Here is a 21,209-nt window from a genome sequence, read left to right on the forward strand (position 1 = left end):
TAGGCATTGTCACAATCCCTCTCCCCTAACCCAGACCAGACCTCCTCTGAGGAAGAGAACCCTGCAGAGAAACCCAGTACCACCTTGCAAGAACCACAAGCCTAAAGAGCCTTGTCTCGTGAATTTCTCACCTGTGCACCCCCAGTAACTCTTTCAATCAATGCCAGTTCTGCATTCCCTGCTCTCCAGGCCTCAAGATGTGCTGATCAAAGAGAAACCGAATATGCTAGGTAGGCCCAAAGATAAGTGATAGTAATGACATTTCAATCTGGTAGTAAGTCTGCTGGTTAGATACAAATTGAACTAAAAGAACACCTTTTTAAAAAAAAAATAGTTCTGGGATTTCCCCCTTCAGCAGTTCAGAAGCAAACAACAAAGGGAAATTCAATCATCAAGTTGAAGTAACTGGAAATCAAGACATCAGCAGCAGCTGGAGTTTGAGTAGATTAAATTGTAAAAAAAGGAAGATGCTTTGGGCTTTATCAGCTGAGATGAATAACTAGATACTGAACAGAGCACAGGAGTCTCAGATAAGATAATCTTGCCTAACAAACAAGAGATAAAACACATGCTTGCTAAATTATGGCTTCCAATAGGTATTGTTACTAAGTCAGAAAACAGGAAGGAGTAAAAAGATGTGAAAAAAGATATTTCAATTTTTATTCTGACAAAGATTGCGCACACAAATCTAAATGATGCGTTGATTGAGGCCAAAGTGTAACTTAATGGGGCAAAATTATAGTAACTAAAGTTCCACTGATTTCAGTGTGACTAAAATGGCCCACGGCAGGGACGCAGATGGCGCTGTGGGTTAAAGCCTCAGCGCCTAGGACTTGCCGATCGAAAGGTCGGCGGTTCGAATCCCTGCGGCGGGGTGCGCTCCCGCTGCTCGGTCCCAGCGCCTGCCAACCTAGCAGTTCGAAAGCACCTCCGGGTGCAAGTAGATAAATAGGGACCGCTTACCAGCGGGAAGGTAAACGGCGTTTCCGTGTGCGGCTCTGGCTCGCCAGATGCAGCTTCGTCACGCTGGCCACGTGACCTGGAAGTGTCTGCGGACAGCGCTGGCCCCTGGCCTCTTGAGTGAGATGGGCGCACAACCCCAGAGTCTGTCAAGACTGGCCCGTACGGGCAGGGGTACCTTTACCTTTTACATAAAATGGCCCACAGACCTAACCTGGTCCGCCAGATCTCTGCCTGGCATTCTCCCCACGTCACACCCTCTACTCCTAAGCAATGGCTCTTTTCCTCCTACCTCTACTGTTCCATAGAAGGAGCATGTGCAGGAAGACTTCTTCCTACATCATCTGCTCATTTTATTTCTATCCTACGCTAAGAAAAGGACTCGCCTTTCTTCTTTCACAGTGATGAAACACTGAAAACTAGCAACACAGGAAGTCTTGTAAAACTGTTCAAATCTTTTCAAATTAAGTTTAAATTTTCACTTCTGTGGTTACTGCTAATCTAGGATGCATTACTCTTGCTGGCCATAAATGGAAGCCGAAGTTCTGACACTGACTGACCGTAGCAAGTTGTTCAAAAATTGTTTGTCAAAGTAGAGCAGAATATGGATTTTTTGGGTACATCCTTCAACAGGATTAATAATTTAATATGGTGGATACTAGCTACACAAAAGGAATCTTATAAGTCCAGAATTACAACACCTTCCCTTTAGGGAAAGGGTTCCCTTTAGGGAAAGGAGCAATTTCAAAAGATAAGCTGCTAGAGTACTACAAAAAGTTGGAAACGTAGTCCATATCTGAACTTCTCTGCTCCTAGTCAGTCACATTTCAAAACACAAAACGATAAAAATGTTGCATTATTCAAAAGCACCCACCAATGTCACCAGCTGACACCTGACATTTTATTTTCTGACAGTAGTAATTGCTGTGCTTCAACAAAAGCTAAAATCATTTTGTAGAAGCTCAAAATCCCAGCAGCTACCTCCTTTTGGATTTTTTTAAAGTCACATTTCACACAATCCTTTACGTACTGCGTACATAAAAGAATCAAACATGAGTAGTTATCATTGTCTTGCTGACAGAAGAAATGTCTGTAGCTGTAACTCTGCCCATGTTTCTTTTTTTACTTTTATGATTAAGTGTTTAATAAGTAGAATGTAAATATCATTCAAATAGAAAGAATAAAAATATCTCACATAAAAGCAATAGCACTTTTTATTATAAGCAAGAATTTGAAATCCCACCATCATGATTTCCCCATCCTAGAAAAAAATACTTAACTTTTAGTGTGGCCATAGAAACGCCTGACTAAATATCTGCACCAAGCACTTTGAGAGCCACAATGCTAACACTGCATCAGAAATAGTGGGAGGTAGTTGTTTTGATCCCTGCCCAGTGCACATAAGTGAATTATACAAGGTGGTGATGCTGTGAGGAATTTCAGCTGAGCAAACAATATTGCTCAGCTCTTAACAGTAGGAAACACAGGCAAAAAATAGCATTCCCTTATGGAACAGGTGCGGAAAAGCAGATATTTTAGGGTGATTGCTGGATAAAATGGCCAGTGAATGCTTTCTGAATTATTAGGAAATGCATCAAAGGGGGCAATGCCTTTCACCTCTAGCCCCCTGTTTTGCACAGTATAATCTTGGTTTGGGGTGGGTGGGAAAGGGAGGAGTTTGAAGCTCCGTGAGCTAACAATATTTTGGAGGAAAGCACAAAATAAATAGTTACAATAAACAACAACAACAATTCTCCCTCCCACAGACACATTTAAAAAGCTGTAGAATATTTATCTGCTGAAGAAATACAACCTGTGCCATTGATAATTGTGCAACCCGTACAGCACATAGGTGACAATTATTCACACAATTAATATTCTTTTTCAAAAACAATTTTTCACCATTTATCAAATTTGTGACAACTACTTACAAAGTGCCATAAAAACTTATAAGCTATCTAAAATAAAGTGAACTTGCAGTGTCAGATTTTACTAAGTTCTTACAACTTCTTCACTCAATTTTTGTTTTTTCTTGTTTTTAGGTAAGTTCAAGAAGAATGTAGGTAAGTTCAATGATGTTCCCGGTAGCTGTGAAGTGCAGATGGAAGACAGGGTGCTAGCGTTCTATCCCCATTTCGCCCTAGCTGTCCATAAAGTTGAAAAGCTGCTGTTTCACCCCTGATAGGGCCAATTTATTGGAGTTGGCTGATAGCCCACTCCCTGGGCTTCCTCAGTAGTCTCGAGCCATTAATGTAACTATTAGTGTTAACTAATTATTAGTTAGCACTAATAGTCACATTAATTAATTAAACAGCAGCTCTTCAACTTTATGGACTGCTAGGGCTTGAAGAATAGGAGTATAAATGCCTTTCATCAGTCTCACCTGTGTTTGCAAAGGGATAATGGCAGTGGTCTTCCTCACATGATTATTGTTATTATAAAAGCATATATACATTAAAACCCTGTAGAAATTATTAATGACAGCAGTAAATGACTTACATTAGCTGACAGCTGTGATGTCAGGGTGGCCACTTTTTCCTGTGATGCAACCAGCTCCCTTCGTAGTTTATGAATTTGCTGGATGTGGGAACAAACACAAATGTCTCTCAAAATATGCCAGTATAACCTTATGCTTTAACTAAGGCTATTCAATATGCGAAATTACAGTAGAAGAATAGCTGGTGCTATTTGTTCCAACATTTGTGTATATGCTACAGACAGTACTGTATATCAAAGGCTTCATCTATGGTTTAAAAATTTCCATTAAGATACAACATATACACATCACATAAATCTAAATTTTAAAGCTTTATATATATTTATTTAAAATGTGTGAATGTTGATATGAACTGAATTGCATAAGCTTAGTATTAAGCATGTGAAGCATGAGTTAATTTCTATCCAATGCAGTGCTGTGCTGAAAATTTAGCCCACTTTTTCTTTTTCTTTTACCATTCTTCATCAGTTAGTGAGAAAACTGTACAGTGGATACTCGGGTTGTGAACGTGATCCCTGCGGGATGCACGTTTGCAACCCGCAGCGTTTGCAACCTGCGTTTGCATGTCTGCGCACGTGCAGGTTGCAATTTGAGGCTTCTGCGCATTCTCATGGTTGGGGTGTGGGGATTTTGTCATACTTTTCTTATTTCTGAAGCATGTTTGTGAGTGTCCCTTTTGCATTCTGTAAATCATCTCACTTCTTTATTCTCCCTGAAGGCCCACAGTTCAGTCAAGTCCCAGAAGACTGTAACATCTTGCAGGAACAGCCCACACAAGGCTTTTGCAGAACAGGAAGTGCAGGCAGCCCTGAAGGCTAGAGAATGCTGGGGACATGTTTACTGGGGCTGCGGGGGGGGGGGGGGGAGTGTCAAACAGATGCCCCAACTCTCAGTTGCCTTGCAACGTTAAGTTCAAAACCCCACACCCACCAAAATTCTAAAGAAATTATCAAATGCCAGAAGAATGGGTAAGAAAAATGAAATCCTCTGTCACAGGGAAAGAAAACCTTTGAGAAAATGGAGGAAAGATTTTGGCACCATCTATATATGTGAGAATGATGGAATAATGACTCAAATGCCCTGCCGAATGAGCAAGAGACATCCCACAAAACATCAACTACAAGTGTAATACACTTAACCTTTAGTGCCTCTCTATAATATTTTAGTAGTTTAATAGCCCTTATCATAAAAGACAGTTATTATTTGAGTAGGAATGGATTCAATAGGGCAATGGCTGGTAAAGTCAGGTGAGGATAGCAGTAAGAGGTTGCTGGCAGCTGGTGGTGACTGAGGGGGCCTTGTGCCCTTTCTGATAAGAAAATATGCTGGCATAAATAACACCATACAAGTACATGAGAGCTGCCGTCATCATAGGTTCATTCTGGGCATTTGAGGCTATTGAAAAGCACTCTGTACAGAAAAATATTTTGTATAAAATTAAAAATGCCAATCTTTTTACCTCTGAATGTGCCTTTTCTTCAGCCTATGGGAAAGAGTGAAAGCAAGAGCAGTTTATTTATGGAAACATACAACTGAATTCTATTTAAGAAAATCAAAATAATAGATTTTGACTCAGATAAAAACAAGTTCTCAAATATAATTGCAAAAAAATAGCGTAAGAATGAAGAAAGCAAGATCATAAGCAGATTTTTGGATGCAACTTTGTCTGCAGATGAAGTTACTACTAGTGTTTTAGGACACAACCTTATACACCTTTACCTGGGAGCAAGTTCTATCAAACATAACAGGATTGACTTCTGAGAAGATACTTTAAGTCCTGCTGACTCTGTCTAATACCTGAAAGATTTCTTAAAAAATTGTTCATTATCCTGTGCTAGGATTTGAACTGAATGGGCTATTGGAGGACTATATAGAAATTTCAAAAATAAAACTAATAGAGAATAAGATGGTTCTTAGAAGCATCATCAAGCAAAGACTCCTAAAATTTAGGGATAGAAATGTGGATAGTTCCATGATACTGCCAAGGAACTACCCACATTTCCACATGACCCCAGTTTACAGACTCAAAAGGCCTCTTCCTTTGAAGCATAACACTTGGAATAAAATCAAAGGTAAAACAAGAAATTTTACACAAGTCTGCATTAATCAGACACAGCTGTGATATAATGAGAGCAAAGAGACTGACAGTCTATTCAATGCATCTTTTGCATCAAAAGTAACGCAGCTTTTTGTACCTCTTATCCTGGTAGAATGACCAGAGGCACAGAAAATCATATAAAAACTTATTTGTGGGCACCATGACATAGTAGTGGGGAGATTTCTATTTAAAAAAGATGGAACAGCTACTTTTAACTCAAACTGTAGATATGAAAGAAGCCATGGAGCACTGTATAATATCACAGAAAAATGAAATTTTGTTCTTTATGGTCTTCTTGCCTATCACTGAAATCAAATGCTTGATATTCCCACTGAAGTACAATTTCCTGATTAGGGGCTTCACAATCATATGAGTTTTATCCCTAGGAGCCTATGAGAACAAAGAGGGGAAACGCTGAACAGGGATTATGTCCTTCAACTACAATTCACACTACTGATTTTATAGTCCAAAAGCATCCCTTGCCCTTAACTAAAAGGTTTTCAGCTCCCATTATCACAGCTAGATACTCAAACGCTGAACAAGAAGTGATGCCGAATGGTGAGAAAGAGAGAAGGGGTCAAGCAACAGAAATCTTAGAATGATCATTCTTATCGGCTGATGTGGTGTGTGGTTAAATGTATGATTCATAAACACTTGTCCTACTTGTCCTAAAAGGTAATGGTTACCTGGCTGTGCAATTCAAGCAGGGCAGCAAGTGGCGACTGTCGCCTAGCATGGCCATGGCCGAGCCAGAGGCAGTCTCCTGGTTCCTGTGTGGTTGGTGGAATTCATCACTTCTTCCTTCAATGGCCGTGTGAGCTGCTGCACCTAGCTTCACCACATAATTTATTGCTGGATTTCCCAGCCTCCCTGCCTATGCAACATGTTTGCCTGGAAGTAAGCAGGCAGTCCACGCTTAAAACCTTGCTATGGAAGTATTTTGTCACTGTATTCAGAGAGGCCAGGGAGGAATTTGCCTGCAGACTAATTGGGCTTGTCTAGGAATTTTGCATGCCACATAGAAATTGTCACAACTTGTTGGCAGATGAGGCATTGGCTTGGATTCTTAGGACTCAGCTATACAGCTGCAAATAAAACGTTTTAAGTGCAACACATAATGTGGCTCTAGATGGCAATGGTGAGCCTTATGGAAAATGCAATGTACAGTGGTACCTCTTGTTACGTATCCTTTGGGATACGCACACGGAAAACCCGGAAGTTTATTTCCTGGTTTTGCCGTGCGCACATGCGCAGTAGTGCTCTATCGCGCTGCGTGTGTGCGCAGAACAGGCATCTCCAGTTGTGGAACTGGAGCTCCAGCTGGAGCTCCAGAATGGATCCCGTCCGCAACCGGAGGTACCACTGTATTTTTAAAAACACTAAAATAAAAACATTTTCAGAACAGTTTCTATGTGTGTGAATATTCCACAGTGGGGAGGAGGAGGTTGGAAGCCCTCCTCACTTTAAGGAATTGGGACACGCTATTAAAGGGGTCCAGGGAGAGGTGCTTCTGTCCAGATACCCAGATGGGGGATGATGGGCCACAGCACCCCTCAATATGGCACTCTTGAAGGTAGCACCTGGATTTCATGTACGTCTTAACCCAGGATTGCCCCTGCAAAATAATCATTCAGCAGGCAGACTGGATAATGGAGGATACATACCCAATGGCTATGCCAAAACCTACTGACACCTGTAATCAGTAAAGTTGTGGCCTATTTGATCCCAATAGGTTGTCCTGGGTTTATTATATCTTCCTGCTGTGGCTCCCTCCAATGGTCATGGGCTGACTGAACCTGGGCCTATAGTCTAAATTGCTAATGCAAATATATTTGCAAGCATAGAAATGTTTCAAAAATATAGACAGATAAAAAAAAATACAGACTGATCCAATGAATCCTGAAGTTCATACACGTCAATTTGTGTTTTACATCTACCAGTTCAGAGGAGTTAGCATTTAGCATTCAATCATAAGCAAGTTCAGGTGGCAAGAACATTATTCTGTGCCCTTAAAAATCTGAATTCTCAAGCATATAAACTCAAATGTGCCAAATATGCTCTATGCATTATGCAAATTAAAACTGGATTTTATATCTCCCTTCCCCAAGTCGTCCATATTTGGAACATTGCTCAGTTCTTCAAAAACAGCTGCACTTAATGTAAGTTGAGATAATATGCAAATTATGAGTGTTAGGCACTAAAATTAAATATGCAATATGCAAATGTTCATAAGTGCATATATGACTTTAATCTGCAAGCTTTGTTACAAATTTTTAAAATAGAGTGTGGTATTTTAATGGATAGAGGAGGTTGTTGGAAAGATCTGTTTGGTGGCATGAGAACATACATGGGCATAACCATGTATCATAACCAAAGCAACCTCAACATAGAGAATATAATTCAATCCATGATTCATCATGAACTTCATGAACAATTGTTTCCAAACATCTCTGTACCTTAAGGAGGCAGCAGCCATGCTTTCAACAAAAACTGAATCCAAAGTATCACACAAGTAGCTTTTCTTTCCAAAGGAGGGCTTAGGTCATGCATTTCTTGAACAGCAGTATACCTCACAGTGTGCTGCAAAATGTATGATAAGCTTGCTCTATGTTCAATAACTTATCAAAACTCTAGCTGGGCCAGTAGGTTTTCAAACTTAAGTACCCTGTATTACATTAAATAAATTGAGTATTTCCTTCTCTCTCTCTCTCTCTCTCTCTCTCTCTCTCTCTCTTTAGCCAGAAGTTGACTTTGTTTCCTAAATTCAACATAAAAATAATAAATTTCCATTGTCTGAAAGTTCAAGTATGTCTAATAATTAAAGTCACCTACTGTCTGGTTCCATAAAAATCATCTTAAGTCAGAATCCAAAACTACAACCTCAAAGCAATGCTGTAATTTCAGAATAATCTTTCACACCTCAGCAGGTCCCTACCAAAGCAATCCACCAAGTGCTATCGGCTCTTTTAATGTGCTCAAAAATGGTGGTGGGACAAGGTAGAATGGCTAAGCATGAGAGCACTGAGCAGTACACAACAACAATTGGCTTTCAAAGGGAAAACACAAAAGATGTTACAGATGATGAAATTTAATGCAAGGAGGCAGTTGTGCATTGTACTTTGAAAAGTATAAAGAAAATGTTAAAGTCAAACAGCAGTGGGAGATTTTCATTGCCCTACCAATGTCAAATTTCCATCTGTTTCCTGAACCACTTAGCAATCCCCCTGGCTTTCCATGGTATGCACAATATCATGAGGTACAGTCTTTTATATATTGTCAACTTACTGTGGAGTAGAGAGAAGAGGTGCTGGAAACTAGGGATAACGAAGACCCGTGTACTAAAAAGAGAAACATCAAGAGCATTATCACAAAGATATTGATGAAGCAACAGGAGATATTTCCCGTCACGAGCAACAACAGAACATCTCTTTTCAATTAGGAACAACTGAAAAGGGGAAAAAAAAAGCTATTATTGAGGTTAACCATTTAGAAACACACACACACACACACACACACACACACCGGTTGTCCCTATAACACCTAGAATGGTTTTTGTCCACTGAAAAACACTTGCCTTTGGATTGTAATAGTCCACTGCCTTTTTGGTAGCAAACAACATTTATGCTACCCTTCTTTGATAGTAAAATGTCATCTGAACATCACCTTTTGGCAAAGAAAAGGATGACTTCTAAGCTGTGATTTAGAATGAAAGTACATCTTGGTCTGTCTGTGTAACTGTGTGTGTGTTTGGGTGTGCATATCCTTCACACAACTACCAACTGATTGGATGACTCAAAAAGCAAATACAGTAATAGAGGGGTCAATCCAGATTAGGGCTATGATTTAGGAGTTGGGGTTAGGATAATTTAATCCTAACTTAAAATTCTCTAAATATTTATTTGTGTAAGATAATGGGGAAGATTTAGACTGTCTGAATGGGGCTAACCTATTTTCACTGTTAAAAGCTGAATTTCCAATAAATATTATTGGAACTCCAGAACTGTTACTTTTAGTATGATTTAACACTTATGTAGCACTTTAGATAGATATTAGTATCTAACGTATCCTAGTTATGATCTACCCTAAAGCCAGCCAGTAAGCTTTAACGGAACAGCATAGATGTGAATTTGATATCCATACTGAAATGCTCTACCTGCTATCACTCAGGCAGAATTATAACACCACATTGCTTGGCACTCCCCAGAAAAACTGTGATAGAGATATGCTGGGTCAACGCTAACATTGCCATATTTCTCCATCAAGAAAAATGCAAAACATCATTCCTTTTTTCAGATCGGTAGAGATCTATTCATCCCCTCAGTTCAGTCACACCTGTTCCACAATATCCCTTACTTTTCCAATGCTGATATCCTTAGCTGAGGATGTCTAGCCAAGGCCTGCTTAAGCTTGTTGGAACAATGCATGGTAAAAGTCAGCAAATGCCAGAAGAAGGAAAAAAAGGGATCTGCAAAGCCTGGGCTGCTGCCAGCTCTAGACAGAAAAATAGCTAGATAGATAGTGCTTGTGAACTGGAGGTGGGGGAAAAACACTGACTTTTTGTGTAGTGAGGCAGTGTGGGAGAGCTTAACTAGGCACGTAGCCAGCAACTCTTGAGAAAAGTGGGGAAAGTGAAAATCAGGCTGATGAAAGCAAAAGCCTGGGAGAGCTTCAACAGCTTAGCAGCCCGGGTGGCATGGATCATCATCCCTGGCAGAAAGATAAACAGCTGTGAATTATTGTCCCAGCAGAGTTCTGAATAGGTAAAGCATATGGGAGGTTTTTAGAGCTTGACAAAAAGAGTCTGCATGAATACTCATTTGAGTACAGATAAGCCTAAATATATGTAAGAATGCTATATTATGTTGTATTAATTATAGTATATGGCAGCTGCCTTCGTTTTTAACAAAGTTCTGCATATTGAAGAACTGCAATTGCCTAAATATTAAAGAGAAGTTGTTAGCACATCTGCCTCACTGACAACTAGCTTCTGGGTCTATTCATATTGTAGTGGTACCACAGGGCTACGTGGCAGGGTTTACCGCTTATCTGCACCTAAACATGTACATGCGTATTCAAACACAATTCACCTTTATCATATTTGTAGCCCTCTCTTATCTTACTTTAACCCCTGACTGACCCTATAAAGTTCAAAGCTGAGGAACTATGTCTGGTCCAAGTGACCTGAGCAGGAATTTGAATTCAGATCTTTGCAGTCAAACACTTTCCCCTATATTTATATGCAATTTCCCAAAATGGACTGCTCAAAGCGAGCCTGCTCACAATCTATGAGGGAAGCTTTTAATGTTTGATGTATTAAAGTATTTTAATATTTTTTTTGGAAGCCACCCAGAGTGGCTGGGGAAGCCCAGCCAGATGGGCAGGGTATAAATAAATTATTATTATTATTATTATTATTATTATTATTATTATTATGGCTAACAAACCAGGAATGTGAAACCACAGTTTGAAGCTGATTGCAAATTATAATTTATGCTTACTGTGGTTTGCTGTTATGTCTGTGTGAGGTAATAAGTCTTTCAGCCTTTTTGTAAAATTGCTGCTTTTGCCTTTAAACATTTTTGTGCATAGGATGACGAGAAGTTCACAGGAAGATTTAAAGTACAAGGGGCTGCTTTGTTCACAGGAGAGTCAAAAGTTTAAGAGATGTTTTGCCCAGTAAGCTTTGCACTGACGGATAAAATATTTATTCTAGGAAATTGACAATTAAGGGAAAAGGAAACTCAAGTCTCTTTCTCCTGATTAGCTAAAAGGTTTGGAAGGGAAGAATGTATAGAAGTCAAGCTAGAAAACATGGTACTGTTATTTAGTTTTGGATTAAAGTTGTGAAGTCAGAATTGAAGAGGGTTAAAGAGTTGCAAAAGAGAAAATGGGGTGGAACACTGAACAGTGTTGGTTTGCTCAGTTGGGGGCTGCAAGACGAAGAAACCAGCAGAGGGCCATGAAGAGACCCAAAAGGATGCAATTTGGCAAGTGTTGGCTTGATTACAAAAATAGAATAGGTATAGCTGGATGCATTTATTTCCATTTATCTTTGAACAGTGAAATCAATCTGTAAAATAAACCTGTTATACACCTGAAGCTGAAACTATGGTGTGGCTTCTTAACTCTAGTTAACTCTATGGCACAAAACATAGTTTCATGCTACATCAAAAGGCAGCCTCTGTTATATATACAACACATAGCCTTACCTTCTTCCATGCTGTCTCTGAATGACCCAGAATGACTGATTGCACGTGGTCTATCTTCCAAGGATGTGGCACTGCCACACAACTGGGAATCATCATAAAGATCGAAAGAAGAATCTTGTGCAGGTATGCTGTTAGACCGCATCATACTGGGCCCAGGGAGTTTGAATTGGGATAAGTTTGTTGGACTCACTGAAATAATAATAATAATAATACCATAAGTTTTGATTATATATTACTGCACTGCAGGGGGGAAGAAAGCTCTGTCAAATAACATTTGTGCTTTTAATTTTTTGATGAATTAGGAACACTTTTACAGTGGTTTCTCATAAGCAAGTTTGGCTTATTTTTGTCTAAAGCTCCTCCCTACCGAGTTAAAACAGATCCCATAGAAAAAGGCTTTTGCTTTCAATAATTCCAAATTTATTTACAATTATAATATGGTATTTCCTAAGTCTGTAGTATGGAGATATTTTTGCCAAGATTACCAGTATCTGCTCAAACAACTTTTTCCTCTTGCTAAAACACACACCCACACACACACACACCAATCCTCATATTAAATGGGAACTTTCATATTTGTAGGCTTTATTGAAAAAAGAAGTAACAGACCCCCCTCTTGGTTCAAATGCTGCTCTCACAGTTTGGAAAGCTGTTTTTCAACAAGCTTAAAGGGAACATTTTTGACCCATCTAGCTGGTGTGGAACTAGGGCCAAGGAAAACAGCATTTATCTGCCCCTTCAGACATTAGGGTCAAATATTTTGAACTAATGGAGTACAGCAAGATGTTTCCAGCATTGCTGGCTGTGTCTAAAATAAAAATGTCTGGAGCAGTATTTTTCTGAGAGTCTTTTAACACACTGGGAAAATGGCCCACAGAGAAAAGAAATGCTAGAGGGGTGGAAGAAAGCTTTTTCAATAAGCCATTGTACTGGGTCACCACACTGGAGGAAAACTAAACCACAGAAACACAGAGATTTGTTTCTACCAAAGGGAAAAACTGTTACTATGTCTAAGTTTAACCTTGTCTACACTTGCAGTCTAAGCATTGACACACAATTATACTGAAATAAATGGAACTTACTTTTGACTAAATGAGATTTGGAACTTAAAAACGCTCATGAAAATACAGGAGTAGAATGCACTTTTAATTATTTTCTTTGACAGGTTTTTTTTTAGCCCAACAGTCAAAGTTGGCCCATTGGGGGGTTGGTATAGATAAGGATCTGCTCACTGGGCTCAAAAAATAAACAATTAATTCTCCACCCCTACTTTAGATGCTGAGGTTCCAAGCTGTGCAGGACGTTAACCAATACTTGGAACTGACCCCCAGAATGGACTGGGAGGCAAGGAATATGTTCAGATATGGTAAGAGCAGGAAAAAATGCATGCTTAATTTTAGATAGCTGAAGTTATGCATTCTAAAAGAGTGAGGGAGAGCTTAAGATGTATAAAGGAAGCTCAGTAATGGAGCACCACAAGTAGTTTCTTTTTCTTACCTAAGTTGGAAAAGTATTTCCCAGTTGCAGATGAAGACATGGCTGTAGGAGATACCAAAGGAGACTGACTTCCAGTGTCTTGCAGCCCTCCAGTAGAATGAGAACGCAGCCACTCTTTCCCTTCCTCCTGACTGGCCTGCCGAGAGGATGGCGTATACCTGAAAGACATCACCACTGATACACTGAAAACTTCCACATGAACTGCACTTAGCAAGAGATTTGTGGCTTGGAATCAAGCAATAATCATACAGTTGGTTTAGTCAATGCTGAACAGGAGACTTGGGGTCGTGTCACCCAAGAAACAGACGGACAAACAATCAACAATACATATCGGCATGTGATGGGAAGACATACAAAGGAAACAGCTAAGCCTTATTTTATTTTATTTTTAAAAAGAAAAACAACAACAACTCTAACACATAAAAAAGATAAAGCAAAAACTTAATTTCAAGCATATCAACAAGGTTGGAAAATGAGAGCTTGATAGTGAGGAGAGACGGGTGTCCAGTTCCTACATTATACGAGCTACAGGAGCATAGTATACAGGTAGGCTGAAAGCAGAAGGAAACGGAAGAGCAGCTGTGAAAGAAATGCATTTTTGTTAGTGACATCTGAAGGGACAAAATACAGTGTTTGTCTCTCAGAAGGGTCGATCCTTGATGCTATGCTCTACCCCCAAATTGATAAGATTTAAGGGACTAGGGTGGGGGAAATACTCACTTTTAAAGAAATGCATTTGCAGAAAGAACAAGCTTTGGAAACCCAACCTCTCACAGACTTTTGGGTGCTGCTGCCAAATACAAAAATGTAACTGCACCAGCAGCACACACACTGCAGCCCACTGGCCAAACTTTGCGGCAGGGACTGAGAAAAGCAAATTCTTGAATGGATTAACATGGCAAGTTAGCCTGTGTAGGCATTTCAGATAGTTCGGATTTCAACTCAAGAGTGTGCACTTTCTTTGTCATTGTACAAGCAGGCTTTGTTCAGCCAAACTTCTTGCAAACCTATATATTACTGTACGTAGTTCCAGTACCATTTTAAACAACTGTGGTGGGATCAAAAACGTCACCCCCACCCCGATCTGGACAAGCCTATCATTGTTGGCTGTTGCAGTTCCTCCTCCTTGATTGCACTGGGAGCTTTCTGCTGTTGCCACAATGAGAGTCCTACATTTGTACAAACAGGACTGCATAGCTAGGCTGCAAAACTTTGGTGAAACTCTTAGAACAATGCCTGAAACGGGCACAAGGGGTGGGGTTTCAACATTCACTTCAGGATTGCATGCCACTATATTTCAGGCCTTCAAAAAGCCTCCATGTGGGAGATGGTAGTTCGGATTTATTTTCCCTCCCTGGCTCTTATGGTAATGTCTCAGATTCTACAGGATGGGGTCCAAGGAAGAGAACTGCTGACTAAATAAACACCATCTACATTTGATTCCAGGAGACACATTAAAATGCTCTGCCATCTGCAGTGTAGTCAAGATTACTACCCTGTGCATTCTTTCTGATGAGCAGACAGATTCTTCAGATTTTTCCTTTTCAAAGCCCCTGGTGGACACAAATTGAGGTTTGGCACCCCAATGTGCTACAACTCAAGTGCAACAGGAGAAGTCATATATTCCTCCTGCGTAGAAAATACCAGCGGTGACAACGCCAGACGCTTAACCAATGGTCCTATCCCTCTGAGTGTGTGATTAAAGCTGGAAGCAAAGAAGCTTGCTGCAGTTCATTGATTAACATGCTTTTTTCTGGGGGGAAATATAATTACTCTGATCTGAATAAGTGGGAAAGTTTTAGAGGAATTAATTCCTATTGGACAGAGGGCAAGGAACAAGTCAAGGAGGCAGGGGGGGAAACAACAGAGTTGCTGAACTTATGTTTGAGCTAATTTGGGAGTTCCAAATTTGAAGGTTCCACTGAAACATTTGGTTTATTTTGAGGGAATAATTTCTAAACAGATGTAGAAGAGAGGTTTTTAAAAAATGTTATTTCACACTTGCTGAGGGCACTACCTGCACACTATTTCAACATTTCACATACTGCCAAAGTGAAAGTGAAAGAACGTTAAAAAGGGTGGGGGTTCTTATTGTAAATTGATTTCATATTAGTTGTTTAACAGGAGAAACAGGATACACAGTGACAAGAAAAGGATGAAATATTATAGAAAAAAGTTACGGAACAACAGAGAAACAGCAGCCATGCTGAATAAAACATCGTATACCTTAATCCCTTTTTGGGTAGTGTATTTCTGTCAAGTTGCATGCTGTTAAAACAAAGAAAACCCCTAAGGACATACAGTAAAAAGAGCACTTCAAAATTATAAATTCTAAAGTGTTGTATCACAAAAAAGGCATTCGGAGTTATTTAAATATATTCTTTGAAAGGTACCTTTTATGCAACACTCAAAATCATCAGTGCAAGTAATATATTGCTATTTTTTTTTTCCTCAAAAGGAAAAAAAATGCCATACTTTTGTAAAGAAAATACATATTGATTTGAGAATTAGCTTATCTTATTCCCATTCCAGCCTTAGTTATTATGGAATTTGAGCATAAGAGTCCTAGGAAGGATCATGTGGGCAACAAGGTCAGGAGATTTATTGGGTTTCAGTTTGGTTGTCTTCCATAAAGTGAAGTCTAGCATCACCAGGGAATTTATTATTATTATTATTATTATTATTATTAACAACTTATATTCAGCCCACCCAACTGGGTTACCCCAGGCATTCTGGGCAGGTTTTCAAAGGTTAAGTGAAAAACTCATTTCACAAGAACAACTGGGGAACATATTGCGCCTGGTTCAAGTACATTATTATTACATTATTATTATTATTATTATTATTATTATTATTATTAACATGGATATATGCAGAAAAGGCTGGGACTCTATCATGGCACTGTATCAAAAGGGAATCACTGTTGAACAAAGTATCTAAACTGAATTTCCAGACAAAATTTGTAGCATTTCAGTCCCATTGAAATCAATGGGGCAAGTTACCTAAGTCTTGTAAGCCCCAAATGATTTCAATAGAACTAAAAGATAAGGAAATCCATCTCAATCCAAACACAGGAGACAGAGCCTGCCCAAGGTATTCTCTGGCCATGCATCTGGCTTGACCCATCAGCTGAGGAAAGGGAACCCACTCTGTAGCATGAGGATAAATTTCCTTAACTCTCTTTTCTTATCTCTCTCTGTATTGTGATAGTGCAGAACACTTTATGTGGATATGCAATAAGGAGGGGAGGGAAATGTTATTTAAGGACATTTTTTTACTGCTGTATCAAATTTCCCCATTCAAACATTTTGGGGTTGAAACACGAGACTTCAAAAGGTGTGAAAAGTTGCTTGAATAACTACTAGCAATGTTTTGGTGTGACTGTCAGCACCATTTTTTAGGGCTTGACTGAGATCCCAACCAATCATTAATATCAATGGGTGCCAGCTTGAATGATCCTCTTCTCTTCCCACTGTTTGCTGTTCAGGGGGTTCTCCAAACCTCACCCAAACCAAAAGGGGAATCTTTTATTGCAAGTATATCTTAAAACCTTTTTAATATATATCAACTAATAATGATTGGTAGAAAACAATCTGTGTCTCAAAGAAAACCACTTTCGCTTTGGTTTCTGACATTGTTGTTTTGTATGTAGCTGTTGAGCGACTGTAATTACAAGAATGATGATGGATGAGTCACTTATTTGCCAAGCCTCATAAGACAGATCTATAATCATTATATTTGAAGGGCCTTGTACAGACGTTCTTTGGATTTGCACACAGGGGATATTGCAAAAGCAGCCATAGGCTCATACTGGTTACATGAACATCAGCCTATGCACATAGTGATGAATCCGGTCATCTATAGACTAGAAAACAAGACATATGGATCACAAAGATGTTCAGACTAGTATGTACATGTTGATTGGTGGGAGTTGGAAAAAAGTTGAATAATACATGAAAAACACCAGCAATAGCAGAACCATTTAAATCCATGTATTATTCAAAACAAAACAAAAAACAGTCACTGATTTTTCAAATATAATGTTAAGATTTCAGGTTTTCTTACACATTCCATAGAATAAACTACTTACCAAACTCCAATTTACATAATATCCAAATAAAAAACAAGCACATATCAGGATATTATAATGATGTGCTGCATCAAACTGACAGAACCATGATTTATTTATTTTGCCTAACCCGTACTACAATTTAGAAACCCACTTATATAGAGAACTTAGTTTAGTTTGGAGGATGAGATATGGATGTTGGTCCAAGACTCCTGGGTCCCCTGAATGGCCACAACTAGAGAGGTGAACAACCTGTCACATTTTCCATTTATTTGTTCAATTGCATCAGATGCCCATAAAAAGTCCATGCATTGTCTTAAATATATTTTGGTTTTAGGAGCCTCACACTGCTCATCAGATGTGCATTAGTATGTGCATCCAAATACTGGAGCTTTCCACTTCTTTCAGTAGAATACATAATGAAACACAGAAGCCCTGACTAGTTTATATTTGCTAGAATTCACTTATTAAGCACATCCATTTCCCTTGCCCCCAAACTGAATGCCAGACAGGTGTGACCACAATCTCCAAATGAGAAATCAAATCCACTTGATTACCATGGCTTTGTGTCTCCATCTGTGGACATGGCAAGAGAAGCAGGGTTGTTGCAGGCTAAAAGCAGAAAAAATGTTGCTATATACCCTAAACCTGAAAGACGCCGTGGACTACTGAATGACGTATATAAGTATTAATAAAATAAGCCATGTTGGTTTCTAACATGAATATGAACAGAAAAAAATTAAACCACCTACTTCAAACGATACTTAATAGAGTCTAATACTGATTATTTTCCTACTAAAAACACGTGTATCAGTTTTGGAAAATTGTGTTATTTTGCAGTTTTGGCTTTAAAATGATTTACATAGATATGAAATTTGTTGGAAATTTTAAAGAGGATATCACATTATGTGTGCAAATTTTATTTTATGTAGTTTTATGTAATTACAAAGTAGTATCAGTACATATTAAGCTGCTTTGCTGTATCTGATGCTACTAGTGATGCAAACTTTGTCTATGCTTTCCCTTCCATGCATAGACCTAATGTGTGGAGGGGAGAACATGACCGTGCCCTTTGGCTCTGTTCCCCAATATGTGGCAGAATGCCGGTTTAAGTGCATATGGCTATGTTTGCATATGGAGGGAAGGTTGTAAACAAATATTAAGTAGCAATTAGACTGTGACTGTTACATTGGAGCGTGATTGCTTTGTCGGGGCTTAGATCATCCTGCTGGCATTGTATTGACTGGATGTTCATTGGTAGGGGCAGAGTGTCTCCTTTTATTTATCTAAACAAAATTTATATACCACTCAAATGAAAAACGTTTACGTGGTTTTAGCATTTTCATCTGCTTATGTGCTCCAGTTTGAATTCCCTTCCATTTCATTTTTTAAAAAATGGTTTAGTTCCACCTAAGGCCAACTCATGAGAGTAAAACCTTCTGGAAAAGGTGGGGGGAAGGTTGCTAATATCATTAAATTCAGCACAAGTAAGAAGGGATCTGCTCCAAATGGATGGCTTCCTCTGTGAAAAGGAATATATTTGAAGACAATTGCATTCTCTGTGGCCGGTATACTGCCAAAGTAACATTTTAGGGTTTCTCTGTTGTAATGCAAGCCTGCACACATTGTGATTTCCCCAAGTACACATGCTGAATGCTTGACAATCTCACTATTTTTATAGCTCCAAGCAAGCTTGGGTCACAAATCATGCAGACCTATTTTAATACATTATTTTAAAATCCAGATGACCAACAATTATTTTATCTGTTTTGACAGATTGGGGAAAATCCCCCCACCCCAAATGCATCCAAGTTAAGCTAGAGGGAAAAGGACCTGGGTAGAATATTTTTTATCTCTTGCAGTTAAATTATTTATGGAACCGTATAATCGGTCTTATGTAACTGCTCCCGCAGAAAAACAATGACAGCATCAATCCAGAGAAAGCTAAGGAGTAGTTTTAGCTTTCTCTGGATTGATGTTGTCATTGTGGGAATTTAGGTGTGCTTAACCTTCCTTGGTTTGGGGCCTCATTAAGCACATTTTTAATCTTTTGCAGATAATGTAGCAAATCTAAGATTGACCTAACAAATTCACAACGAGGTAGTAACTCAATGGTAGATAAGGACCTATATTTAGTTCAAGCCAGAATTCATCCCTTAATTTAATCGCCATTATGGTTTAGGGAATACAATGAATATGTACATTATGGCCACACTGCATATGCAAATCCAAAGCCACATTTCTAACAAATCATCATCTCCCTGCTGAAGAGAAAGAGGGTATATAAAAGTGACTGGCTTACACAGAAGTTATGGGCTACCTGTTTCAAGGTACCATACTTAACTGTACTGATTACATTGTACTGCACTGTATCAGTTACAGCTCAGAGAAATCCCGAAAAGAGGCAGGACAGAAGAGAACAGCTAAATGGATGCTTTTCTGCAAGTTGGAGCCCATTTCAGCCTAGTTTGTCAGCCATCTGCTGTGCCTTGAATGGACACCAATATAAGTGAAGGATGGAGTGGTTTTTGCCTGCTCTCACTTGGAAAATGCTATGAGAGGGATGTTATATAGGACTGGGCTATGTTTAGAGAGCTAATTGGCTTTTGCTGAGAACCTGTACTGCTATAGAATCAGTCAGTTTATGCTATGTGTTTTGCCTCTTTAACTGCTTAACATTTGTAAATACACATATATTAGGAGTCTACAAACACTGCTCCATTCAGTAGAGTACTCATTCAATTTCAATGCTCTCTCAAAGAATACTTGGAAAAATGCAAAGCCAAGACTAAATTATTATTTTATCTAAATACCCTCAAGGCAGAAATAAACTCAATAGCTATTTCAAAAATTATTTTATAATGTCTCCCTGTAGTTATATTTGCTAAAGAACAAATATGGAAAATCCTTGAGATTTAATACAGTGTTCAAATCTGCAACAGAGCTCATATAGCATAGTATATAAGAGAATAGGAAAGGTGCTGGTTTGAATCACACTCTTGTCATGTACTCATGGTTTATGTCTGGGCATAATGCTAAACCTTGATTTAACATTATGAGAACTAGTTAAGATGAACACAATTAGGGTTGGGACAACATGCTCTTTTCTTTTGCGATACTCGCAAAAGGGATTTTGACAGGTGGGCGGGACAACCTGTATGCCAATCAAGTCATATCTTAAAGATGCCATGTGATTGACAGATTTTCTGCCCCTATCAAAGTTGGCCCATGATCGTGACCCTGATCCAGAGAATGTGGATAAAAATACTGATGTGCCTAATTATCTTGAAAGAAACACAAGAAAATAATGCCTATGGAGTGCTATTTTTTTTATAGTGCATCACAATGGCTACCTGTGAACATTTGCCTATAAATTTTTAATGTGATAGCATTTTCTCTCTGCAAGGGTACACTGGCTGTGTTATACTCAGATTCACTCAAAATCGTTGTTATACTTATAGGAGAATATAAGTTGGAGTGCTTAACGGCCAGTTTAAAGTTTTGATGCTAGGGAAACTATTAACCTTTTAAAATGTTTAAATGTTTTAGAACATTTCATGCATCACTTTGTAACTTCAGACTAAGTTTTTTTCAAATTATAAACTGAATAAATTTTAGAGAAATAGTGTCACTATTTAATTTATAAATCTGTGGTTTGATTTTCACGTTACTCTTCCTAGATATACCATCTACCTGCATAATCTTGATTGGAATGTTTTCCAGAGTGTGGAAGGAGGTTTTTTTGTTGTTGGCTCTAGTTTATTGTGTATGCCCAATGCACACTTTCCCTCCTTTCAGTCTCTGGGTCAAATAAATATTGAAGGTTTGTTTGTTTGTTTGTTTGTTTGTTTGTTTGTTTGTTTGGAGATGTAAGTATTT

At 38.8% G+C, this 21,209-nt stretch overlaps 1 protein-coding gene across 9 annotated transcripts in view; it reads right to left on the reverse strand.

The window, feature by feature from the left end:
* The window catches only part of NAV3 (neuron navigator 3), a 445,636-nt gene that overhangs the window by 41,668 nt on the left and 382,759 nt on the right, over positions 1-21,209 (reverse strand). For 8 of the 9 annotated variants that reach the window (XM_083698859.1, XM_083698858.1, XM_083698860.1 and 5 more), the window contains 6 exons: positions 15,488-15,529; positions 13,262-13,419; positions 11,765-11,953; positions 8,841-8,893; positions 4,917-4,940; positions 3,460-3,537 (listed from right to left, as the gene is read on the reverse strand). In XM_083698859.1, coding sequence (XP_083554985.1) covers positions 3,460-3,537; positions 4,917-4,940; positions 8,841-8,893; positions 11,765-11,953; positions 13,262-13,419; positions 15,488-15,529 — 544 coding nt within the window. The remainder of the gene's footprint in view (positions 1-3,459; positions 3,538-4,916; positions 4,941-8,840; positions 8,894-11,764; positions 11,954-13,261; positions 13,420-15,487; positions 15,530-21,209) is intronic. The other variant, XM_083698861.1, reaches the window with a different exon arrangement.

This window comes from Podarcis gaigeae (assembly GCF_964106915.1).
Source record: "Podarcis gaigeae genome assembly, chromosome: 10".
NCBI classification, from domain to species: domain Eukaryota; kingdom Metazoa; phylum Chordata; class Lepidosauria; order Squamata; family Lacertidae; genus Podarcis; species Podarcis gaigeae.